We start from the raw sequence: 12,136 nt of genomic DNA on the forward strand, positions 1-12,136 counted from the left end.
GCTGGAGTATCGCTGTGTGTGCAGCCCTGGCTGGAGTATCGCTGTGTGTGCAGCCCTGGCTGGAGTATCACTGTGTGTGCAGCCCTGGCTGGCCTGGAGATTGCTGTGTACTCAGGCTGGCTGTCAACCTGCAGCTTCCGATTCCCAAGAGTCTGGGTTATGGACACGTGCCGCCATGTCCCGCTCTGCCTGGGACTTTTATACACGGTGTTTAACTGCAGAGAAACTGACCCCCACGCTGGAGCTTTCCGTGTAATGGCACATTCTTTTTACAAACCAGAAGTGACTGTATTCGTATGTCTGCGATGGGACCCGTATTGACTGTGTATTTGTTCTGAAGGTGAAGGCAGGTGTGAGGTCTTGGTCCCTGATCACTTAAAGCTTGCTCGGGTCAGGCCTGGGCTCACACCTGTACTCCTAGCACTCACGAGGCCAAGGGAGGAGGGTTTTTGTCAGTTTGAGGCCAGCCTGGGTTACAGAATAAGGCTCTGTTTCAATTCTCCCCACCCCACAAATAAAAATAATTTGGGATCATAGACTAGACAGGGAATTTTGATGGTGGCTTACTACTTACGATGTGTGGGCTTTTCCTTCTAAGATGTAATAATTAGCATATTGGGGACAAGTAACTTTAATGTAGAAAGTAGAAAAGTGTATTCACTGGGAATTCTATGCTGTCTGGAGAGAGGAAGTTAAGCTGAGAGGCGGGTTCTGAGCTTCTGCTTCCGAATCCCAGCTGGGGGCAGCAGTGGTCTTTGTAATGCGGAGTAGGGGCTGCTCTGCCACCAGGCAGGCTTGGTTTGCACTGTTTTGGGGCTGTTTCCTCAGGGGCAGTATGGGTCTTGTTATTTCGAAAAACATATTTGCAATTATTGCTTATTCTCCTGAAAACAGACAAATCTTAACCAAGGAATCCCAGCATTTCACTGTTTGCAGGGAAAAGAGGAGCAGTGGGAATCCACAGAGCATTCTTGTCCCTTAAAAAAGATCCTGCATGCAGTGGGTGGGCGGGAGCTCATTTGGCATCTGTTAAGCTGGAGTGTCACGTGTGGGATCCCCACTTTCAGCCGGCATCAAATTCTGATCAACTGGAAGTAGCTGACTGGGAAGATGGAGACCACCAGTTTTGTCCTCTGATAGATGTGTGGCCCTGGGAAAGCCCTGAACCTGACTGTGTAAAGGATGCTATTGAATTGCACACCATTCAGTACTCTTGACATGGGCTGATGGCCTTCCAGAACCAACATATCACGAGAAGCGTCTCAGGGTAGCTAATGCACAAGGGGCTCCTGGAGAGCCAGGAGGAACCTTAGGGCAGTGTGGAGAAGGACAGGCAGCATTGGAACTCCTCAGCCCTGCTTTTGATACCAACTGGATTATTTCAGATAGCACCGTGCAGTTGTAAGTGGAAATTAGAGCTAACACTTCAATATAAAGTACGTGTCAAGTATGGCCAGGAGTCCCATGTGGACCTGGTGAACACTATGAAAGTGCCAAATGCCCTATTTAGCGTGAATTTATGCACCAAGAGGCGCTTTTCAAAATGTGAAAAAGAGCAGATTAATTTGGTCTTTGTTTAAAACTCCCTGTGAGGCTACAGACGTAGCTCAGGTGGGAAGAGTGTTTGTGTACTGTGCATGCAGCCCTGGGTTCGATCCCCAGCACTCCTGAACCAGACGTGCTGGTGCATGCTGTAGTCCTTGCACTTGGGAGGCAGAGGCACAGCATCAGGAGTTCAAGGTTATCCATGGCTGTGAAGCCTGTTCGAGGTCAGCCTGGATTACAGGAGACCTTGTCTCAAACAAGCATCCCCAAACCCAGAACATCAAACACTTAACCCTCTGTGATTTCTTGCTAACTTAGGGAAAAGGTCCAAGCATGCCATAGGACCCAGACTGGTCTGGAGTGGCCCTTACCCACTTGTGACCTTATCTTAGTCCTTTTTTTTTTTCTTTTCAGTTCTCTGTACATCCATTCTTGTTGACATCAGGCCCACTCTGCACTGGACTTAGTGGACACCTACCCTTTCCTCTGTGAAGCTGTCCTCAGTGGTTTCATGAAGTGGGTCTTAGTGCTCCCTACCTTCCGCTCTGTGGCATTCAGTAAATACCGTATGCTGTGCACTTCTGTGCCTGCAGGCTTTGCTCATGCAGTAGGTATGGCTGCTGCACAGGAGATAGGTCTCTTTATCTCTTAACTACATAAGTGAGCAACAAAACGTGGATATTGTGTGGTACCTCGTCTTCCTGGGAGAAGGCAGACTAAAGTCGCATGCAATAGCTAACTCTATTCAGAGTCTCAGACAGTTTATGCTTTGAGGGTTAAGAAAGCTCACAGGAGTAAAGTTGTCAGGCACACAAGCTGTCTACAAGCCACGTGTGGCAAAACCACGTTTTCTATAGAGTCATAGAAAAGGATAGTTTAAAGGTGTAATTCAATAACCGCAAGCAATAATGAGTAATCTGAAGTAGACTCCCTCTTCCCCACTACACGTGGGAGCAGCACAAACACAGTCTGAGAACAGTTCTGTGTTTCAAAGGAACTGAGGTCACATGACCCTTGTCTTGTTTTCTTGGAGAGTTCTCACACACGCACTCCAAGTTCTCACACGACTCCATTCTTGGACTGTGTTCTGACAGTGGAAAGATTATATGTTAAATGAGACATCTACAGAGAAGTTATCCAGGACAGGGAAGGAGTGGGGCTGGGTCAGTATCCCTGGAAGGATACCCTCCATGGGCAGCGCTCTCCTGTTGGCTGGAGAGCACTAAGCAAGTGCAGGCGATGAGGGTGATGTCAGTTTGAGAGGAGTCAGGGGATAGGGCTAGCACATGAAGGATGCCGGTCCTTCCAAGGGAAGGAGCTGTTGAGGGTAAGCAGAGAGCATAGAGACTGGTTAGGCAGACAGAGACCACCACTGCATGGAGATCAGACCCAGACATTAGAGATTGGGAGATGTGCTCTATTGGGTGTCCAGGTGACAGACTGAGGTGCAGTCTAGTGTGGGTTAGCTGGTGAGAAGGCATCTAATTCTAGCTGCACTCCAGAGAGAAACTCAGCAGAAGTAGTGGGCATCTCCAGCAGTGGTGAGAGACAGAGGAGTCCAGGCCAGCCGCTTCTTGTCTTCTGCTCTTGGATGTTTGGGTTGCCAGGAGCTGAGCCATCTGTGGCAGCTCTGTGGGTGCTTCTGAAGTCACACTGACAGTCTTGGGTAAGGAGGAGTCTGGAGCTCAGGTGCACTTCCTGACTGCACAACCATGGGCAGGTCCAGGAAGTAGGCAGGTCTCAGGGAGGATCTGCCCAAGGCCTGAGCTTTATCTGGGAAGTGAGACATAATCAGCCAAGGCTTCGGGAGATCCTCAGTAAGGATGTCACCACCCTGGGAACCAAGTGGAGGAGGAAGGAGGCTTCTGGGTCGTGGGTCAGCGCTGTCAGCCACAGGTCTGTCTTATGCCGTTAGCTGATTCAAGGTGTGCCTCAAATTCTGAAGATGTGATTAGAATATGATGAGTTTGTGTCACTTTGAAACCCATAATGATATGAATAATTTTGAATTCTATTAGACAGGCATGACACTCACTACTCTTCGTGTGTGATATCAGAACAGATTTGATGCATATTTATGTGTAATTTAGTCAGTTAATTTCTTAGGATTGAAATAGCTTCTTTCATTTTTAGGTTTATCTTGACTTAGCACATGACAGTCACTCTGAAATAAAAGCTACTATAAGAGAGAAAAGAGTAGGGATGTGAATATATTTACAATTACCTTTTTATGAACACAATTACCATAAGAAACCTGATATTTTGAAAAATGCTTGTTGTCTTATTTTTTGCTTATTTAATTCTTCCCTCAAGTAATAATTTATTTCCATTTTTTTGTAATTCTTGACTAGCCATTAGAAGAATAGACATCTTTTCTCCTTAATGGAATTTATTCTCCATTATCAATTCTATTGATGCATTAAATTTTTGGCTTATCCCATCCATATCATGGTTTTTTTTCTAAGTCATTTTTGTAAGATGCTAGTCAAGAATAAAACCTTCACAAGAGCCCTGCTGGTTTCTCTATCTTGCTGTAGTTACTTTTAGAGGGAGTAGTTTTTGCTTAGATCTTCATTTCTAAGTATCATTTTTCACTACAGGGAACTAGGAATCCTTGAGAATAGCTGACCTAGGGTTACAGGAGGGAAGGTACAAAAGATTGGAACAGTTTATCGAGCCAAAACATGAGGAAGTATTCAAAATATTTAACGGGAGTATGTCCAAAGGATGGAGCAGCCAGATGCAAGAGGTGCTCCATGGCCAAATTAGTACAGTTTGAACATTAGCATAAGCAAGGCCAACATTGAATTGTGATCCACTGAATGAAATTAGAATATGATATGTATATTTGCAGTAGATAGATGTTGCAGGCAGAGAGGCAGAGGAACAAGGAAGGGAAAGCTCTCCCTTGCAACCTAATGCTAACTGATGCTAACTGTTCATCTAGAGCAGTGGTTCTCAACCTTCTCAATGCTGTGATCCCCCCCCCCAACTATAAAATTATTTTTCTTGCTACTTCATTGTTAGGCACACACACAGAGGTCCTTGTACTCACAGAGAAGCTCTAAGAGAACTAGGAATTTAATCATGCACTGGAGGAGATAAAAATCAAATGCCTGCGTCCCATCTAGAAAGTTGAGAGTGGATTTTGTTAAGGACCTGGTGAGGCAGACCCTCACCCACCTTCTTCTATAGAGGGAGACCTCACCCCAATTCCCCAGACTCTTCCCTCCCTAGACCATTTTCCACCTTTAGGGGTGATGTCACAAGTACTCTATGGCCTGCTGACCTCTATGCTGTATTGGTCAGAGACCACACTAGATTCTAGGCCCTTAGCTTTAGAACCCACTCTTGTGGTCACATGTAACTCTGTGGAAGAGTCTGTGTAGTCACCCCTTAAGTTATTGTGCACCTGATCGAACTGATCGGACCGATTGTTGCCTAGAGACCTTTTCTCAAGTTGTTCTGTGTTTTAAATATGCTGACAGTGAGCCACCGTTCTCCGATGTCTGATCCAGGCTGATGAGGTCATTATGCTGGGTTTTCATTCTTACCTCTTTGCAGCTCACTGTCTGCATTGACACCTGCCAGGACCTCCACACGTCATAGGTGTAATTTTGCTATTCTTATGAATCATAGTGTAAATATCAGTGTTTTCTGGTGGTCTTAGGGGATCCTTATGAAAGTGTTGCTACGTTGCAACCTTTATAGTAAAAATTGGCTGCAGTTACAATCCTCAATGTCTGCTATTCTAGGCAGAGATGGTCTGAGGAAAGATGCTTACAGTTTCTTCCAACGTCACTAAGGGAAAGGGTAGATAGTAATACATTACAGAGATTCCAGATTCACCTGAGCAAGTGGTTGATGTCACCACTGGGAGCAGGAGGGCCTTCTGGGCTTCTGGAGTTCTGAGAAGTTCAAAGGCATTGCCAAAGACCCATTGAGCCATCAGGAGTAAATGGCAGAGGAGCCTGAGGTGAGGGTAATTGGTTCATTGGTCCATTGTCATGAAAGACAAGAAAGATAGGAAGTGTCCCAGGTCAGAAAAGACCGAGTGGGGTATAGCTGTAAGTGAAGCCCTGGGTCAGCATGCACAAGGCTGATCATCCCCTACTACCACAAAACAAAACATAAAAATAGACAAAAACCTAAAACTAGGAGACCAAAGAAACCGTACTGCTGTAGGACAATGGTCTTTTATCCTGTCACTTGTACTATTTTTAATAAAATGCTGGTTGGCCAGTAGCCAGGCAGAAAGTATGGAGAGGTGACCAGGCAGGAAGTAGAGGCAGGCAACGAGAACAGGAGAATTCTGGGAAGAGGAAAGATTCAGTCTGCAGTTGTCACCCAGACACAGAGGAAGAAGATGAGAATGCCTCTCTGAAAAAAGTGCCAAGCCTTCCTTGTGGCTAATACAGACAAGAATTATGGGCTAAGATGTAAGAATTAATTAAGATGAAGCCTGAGCTAATAGGCCAACCAGTTTATGATTAATGTAGACCTCTGTGTGTTTCTTTGGGACCGAACGGTTGCGGGACAGAAACCTTGGTTAACACCGTATGGCTAAACACAGAACCCCTTCCTGAGCGGCACAGGATACCACTGGGAGAAAAAGACTGAATTGTTCTGGGGTTACTGTGAGCAGAATAAGTTCCTGGGTGTGAGCCTCACGCGGAGTGTGTAATAAACAGAGTGTCGTATGCAGCCTCCTCTCAGAGGTTTAGAGACAGTTCATGGGGGAAGAGGACGGTAGTGAGCAGGAGGCGGCAGCGCTGGAACTCTGCAGGGGTGGACTGCATACGGGTCCTTTGTTCAGTTCTTGCAGCTTGTCTGCAAATGGACACCGTCTCAAAATCAGTTAAAAGTAAGATGAGACATATTTTTAGAATATGAGGGTGCTCATAACTGCAGATAATTTAAAATGTTTGTTGATTATAGTTAAAATGTTAATACTTTTAGTAAATATTATCACTTTTTTTGGTAGATAGGGTAATGAAATTTTATGAGATTGATATAATCTCTATTGTTTAGAAAGTCACGGGTTTGCTGCAGATGTAGCTTAGTGGGAGAGGGGTGTCTAGTGTGTGAGGTCCTAGCTGCACTTCATAGAACTGAGTACCACTAAGGAAGGACATGTATTATCAGGACATTATACACACGTTAAAGCCTATTTCATGCTTATTCTTTTTTTTTTTTTTTTTTTGGTTTTTCGAGACAGGGTTTCTCTGTGGCTTTGGAGCCTGTCCTGGAACTAGCTCTTGTAGACCAGGCTGGTCTTGAACTCACAGAGATCCGCCTGCCTCTGCCTCCCGAGTGCTGGGATTAAAGGCGTGCGCCACCACCGCCCGGCTTCATGTTTATTCTTTTGGTTTTTGGAGACAGGGTTTCTTTGTAGCCCTGGCTCTCCTGGGACTCATGTAGACCAAGCTGGCCTAGAACTCACCGAGATCTGCCTGCCTGCCGAGTGAGTGCTGGGATCAAAGGCATGCCACCATCACCTGGCTTAAAATTATTTCTAAATGGTAGAATGTGTCTTTTCATGGTCTGATTAGACAGTATTTTACCAACCTTAAGTGTTGATTCCACAGTGTATTGATATTATCGAGAAAAAATAATAGTGATTGTAATTTAGTTGTTTGATGTGTTCCAATTCAGAGATGTTAAAAGTATAGAAAAATATGTCCTAAATACATGAAATACATGCTATATTGAAGTGCTTAAGTAGGTAAATCATGTAAAATAATTAGTATTTTGATTATTGCCATATCATGATTTTTGTCTGAAAACCAGGAATTCATGATCTACATCTGCTGAAATAGGTTATTTTATAATTGGTCCTGGAAGATGTCCTTGTAACTGCTGTTACGGTGTCATCTTGTGTTGTTGGGACCAATTGGAGTCCTGGCTCCAGCTGCTCTTCCCTGCTAGAGATCTTTACTTTCCTTCTGATTTGAGTTACTGAAAGCTGTGTCAAAGTTGTTTACCAGCTCTGCTTCACGAGCACGTGTTGCCTTGCCTTGAGGATCAGAGGATAAGGTTTTCACCTGTTGACCCACCTGACTGTGGGGTATATAAGCCTCCAGGGTGGTACTGAAGAGGGGGCTTGTTACCAGTGACTAGAGGTCCGTGTCTCTGTCTGTGTGTGTTTGTGTATTTCAACCTCTAGCACTGCATTGCGTTAGTGTCTGCCCAAGCGATGTGGTTGTATTGCCGGGGACTGTGACGTCATCTCCTCTGCTGTTGTTCTTCACAGATGCTGCAGCTGGAGAGGAAGCTGGAGCTTGAACTTGAGGATGGTGCTAGAGTTATCGCCTGCCGCTTCCCTTTCCCACACTGGACTCCAGACCACACTGCTGGAGAGGGGATCGACACCGTGTGGGCGTACGACTTGAACAGTTTCAGAGGACGGAAAAAGAGGTCTTGAACACGAGCACCCTGGGGGCCATCCAGTCCACCTTCACTGAGGCCACAGCAAACTGCCCCTGACACGGGATGAGAAGTCCTGCTGCCGTCCTTACCTTTTGGAGAAAATGAACAGGAGCTCAGAAAAACATTTAGGTGTAAAGGCAATTTCACGTAGCCTGGGTTGGCCTTGAACTTCTGATCCTTCCTCCTCTACCTTCCCAGTAAAATTTGCTCTTAGTGGAATATTTTGAATGGGTCTACTACCTTTTCATACCGTAGGATGCTGGAAGATACAATAACTGAGCTGTGTTTGTGGGCCAGAAGGTTGTCACCCCGCAGCAGTGTGGTTTGATGCCGCAGAAGAGAAAGGGGGCAGTCATGCAGACATCTGCAGTTTCCTGTAGCTTTGTTCACTGGTGAGATTTGTCTCCCTTCTGTAGTTTGTAGCTAAATTAATTTCCTAAAAGGCTCAGAGAGTGGCATTTTTATTTTATAATATTCATAAGTACTATTTTGCCCTAATGCTTTCTGTACTTTGTTGATTGAATCTGTACATGTCCGCCTGTGTGTAAACATTCGGTGTAACATGCCACATCTTTTAAACTGGGGGAATTGTGACAGATTGCACGTGGCTTTAATTGGCGGTGTGGTCCGTTTGCTGTCACTGTGTTACTGTGAGTGGCATCTTGGATTTGACGAGGCATTTAGAGAAGCTCCCTGGCCCAGGGAGAAGTTAGTAAGGGCTTTGCAGTGAGTGACTGCTTGAGCTTTGCAGTGTGACTTCCAATGCCTTGGGCAGTGACTTCCTGTCTCTCAGCCTTGGTGTCTGCTACCAGGACAGTCCTGGTAGGATTCATTTTTAAAATGCACTGCACAGTCTTTGGTCTGTAAGTGATACTCACATTTTAGAGCTGAGGGAAAGCTCATACAGGGAGGTGCAGATTATTTCTGTTAGTCCCTTCTCTTATTTTATGAGAACAGCTATTTATTTAGCATTTCCCACGTATGAGAAAAGACTTGACTGATTTAGATAGGCAAGTTAGGGAAAACCTTTGATTGTGAGTAGACAGGCTTCATAGAAGTCCATGCCCAGTCAGCATGTTCTCCACGAAATCACCTGACTTTAGGCTTGCCCTAGATCCTGAAGTTCCTTCTGTAAACGGAAAGCAGAAGCTGGACAGCCACTTGGTGGGGATATTGCAGAAACAATGTTTGCAGCATGCTTGAGTCACAGATGAACCAAAGCGACGACTTATTTTCCACTTTCTGTAGGGCCTGTTGAATCATTTGAACAGACCTCTAACATCAGTATAATAAGGTGGAGCATAATTCTGTATTTCTGACAGAACTTCCCATCCCTACAAATGTAAGTTGCTCATTACTGTTTTTCACTATAGCTCTGCAGAAAAGATGGTCAGAATATTGGGATGCTGATGAATCAAGTTAAATTATACCAGAATGGTCATGACATATGAGGCCTCAGGAAAGCTGGGCTCAAAAATTTCAGGACTGGGGGTTAGCTAGAATGGGTGTAGCTCATTAAAAAAATATCTTTTTACTCTACATTTGTGTGTGTGCATGGTGTGTGTGGGGTACCACTGGACACATGGAGATCAATTCTGTGCGAATACTTGGGTCCCAGGGATCCAGCTCAGCTCATCGGGCTTGGTGGCTGGGCCTTTACTCACTGAGCTCTTTGCTGGCTCATGGGCATAGTTTGTGAAGCCTCTTGTCAGCATAGGTCACTAATGGTTCCTCATCCTCCCTTAAGGGACACTGTCTACTATCTGTCTTGTCAAGAGAGCAACCATATGGGACCCAAACATCCTTCCAAACCTCCCACAATCAGTTGGAACATGGTTGAGTATCTGAGTTGAGTCTGGACACTCTTGGCGGGTGAACTGTTTGCTGGCAGGAAGAAGTGAGGAATTCCTTGGACTCTGTTAGACTAGGGTACATAAAGACGGCACAGACATCATAGTCGAGGGCTAGAGGCAGAGGAGCTTCAATGCTTATTGGAAGGACAAGTAAACCGGCTCCTGTGCAGGTCCACGTGTCATAGTCCTAGTTGGGAGAAGTCAGGCCAAGGACCAGAGACCCTTGGGAACAGAGCCCAATCTGCCTTTATTTGCTCTGAGGGAGTAAACTGCTCTTAGAAGGATTCTATTTATAAAATGGGTATTAAGCACAGGGAACTTACTATCCTTAAAGACAGCATGGACCATATACTTAAACAGAAGGCAGATATTTGTCTAAACAAAAGGGAGCTGCATCTGAATAACACAGTAATGTCTCTCAGCCTGGAAACCTCCAGTGGCTTGAGAGTCCTCTTAGGCAGAACACCTTCCTTTAGATTGAGGTGCTCTGTAATAATGACACATTACGATTCTCTTGGAAGCAGCACACTTGTGACTCAATGAACTGATGCAAATTGAACATGAACAAAAGGACCATATAACTTTTATAGGTGGGGAAATTAGATGTCTTATTTTTCTAATTTAATATTATGGTGTGAACATTATCCAGGAAGGACTGATCAAACAATGGCTCATTGATCTCCGGGTTTAGTCCAAGGGTGGAAGGGAGACATTGAGTTAGTTTTCGTCTCTGTCATATTGCAATAGAAAATAAGTGTCAAGTCCAAGTCCTTATGAAAACACAAGCTCCAGAAAAGTCTCAGAACGGCACACATCTCTGCAATTTGGTGGGTATGTTTAGGTAGTGGGGCCTCCCAGGGTTTGTTGTAAACTCAACTGTGTGCGTGCGTGTGTGCTTGTGCGTGCGTGTGTGCATGTGTGTGTGTGCTTGTGTGTGTGTACGCGCGTGCGTGCGTGTGCGCACACGCGTGCGTGTGTGTGTGCGTGCGTGCGTGCGTGCGTGCAGAATGACAGTGCAGCAGAACTAAATCCCCAAGTGTAAGTATCAGTTGTGCCCGCCACAACTGGTCCCTGGTGTATTACAGATCATTTTATCTCATGGCCTTTTGTTCACATGGCCACTGGTGTTTGACTTAAGCCGTGGATTACTTACTGTTCTCTTCAAAGGTATTCACATTTTGTCAAAGACTCTCCTTAATGTAAGTTTGATTTTTGGTAAGACTTAAGAAAGCTAATTTGTAATGGGGAAATGTCAGGTTCACTTCTGCAGTTCCTGCTCACCACGCTGTATACCTGTGGCAGCTCAGAAAGACAAAGCTGGCCCACCATGAGTTTTCTCTTTCTGACACGTTAGTGAATGGAAGTCTACAGCCGAGAGACTATGATGATGGCTGCCATTGTATGTTAACTGTCTACCACAGGCCTTATGCACAGGAGGATTCATGGGTATGTTGGTATACAGCCGTAATTCCACACTCGGGAGATGGAGGCAGAAGGTCATACATACTCAGATACACAGTAAATTCAAGGGCAACCTAGATTATATGAAACCTTATTTCAAAAAAGGGAGGGGAAAGAAAATTATCATGTAAGGCTCTGCAAAGTAGACATGACATTTCTCTGTTGGATAAATTAAGGCATGTAGTAATGACACATTTGGCAAGGCACATGCAGTGCTTAAATCTCCTAATGCTGGCTGACAGTAAACACACACACGTTTTCCTTATTTGAACATCTTGGCCAGGGCCTGGGGAAGGCACTGCTGCTATGAGCCAATCCCTTTGACTGCATGAGCTCATTATTAGCAGCATCTGTGTAGCTCCAAGGCTTGGGTTCTGAGCCTCTTTGAATCCGGCTTCCTTTGGTAGGCAAAGGGTGATCCTTGATTGAAGGCATATGCTGGAGGATGAAGCTGCGGATCTGATGGACTTCTACCCGCTTTAAAGAAGCTTCGCAAAGCAGTATCTTCTAAGAACAGAACTGCTTTACCGTTTCCTCACAGACACTCTGGGGCAAACATATCACCCATATTAGGAAATCAACATGACATGCACATGTATGTCTCTATTAGCTGGAGCTGCTGTGACGAACACAGACTGGGAGTTAAACCACAGAAATGGATTCCTCATCTCTGGAGACTGGAGTCTAAAGTGCCACTACTGATGGGGTTGGTTTCTCTGGAGGCTTCTCTCCTAGGCTTGTGGATAGCTGCCTTCTTGCTGTGTCTTCACATAGATTTTCCTGTGTCCATGTCCCTGATGTCTCACTATGTGCATAGTCTGCTCTCCTAGTATGGAAACCAGGCAGAT

The 12,136-nt window shown here is 45.2% G+C and overlaps 1 protein-coding gene across 1 annotated transcript in view; it reads left to right on the plus strand.

Annotated features, from left to right (window-relative positions):
• Nucleotides 1-9,510, plus strand: part of Fam173b (family with sequence similarity 173 member B) — a 24,148-nt gene extending 14,638 nt beyond the window's left edge. Inside the window, exon 5 of the mRNA XM_005356676.2 lies at nucleotides 7,799-9,510. Coding sequence (XP_005356733.2) covers nucleotides 7,799-7,969 — 171 coding nt within the window. The 3' untranslated portion in view covers nucleotides 7,970-9,510. The remainder of the gene's footprint in view (nucleotides 1-7,798) is intronic.
• Nucleotides 9,511-12,136: the final 2,626 nt, after the last annotated feature.

This window comes from Microtus ochrogaster, chromosome 19, assembly GCF_000317375.1.
Source record: "Microtus ochrogaster isolate Prairie Vole_2 chromosome 19, MicOch1.0, whole genome shotgun sequence".
Lineage (NCBI taxonomy): Eukaryota > Metazoa > Chordata > Mammalia > Rodentia > Cricetidae > Microtus > Microtus ochrogaster.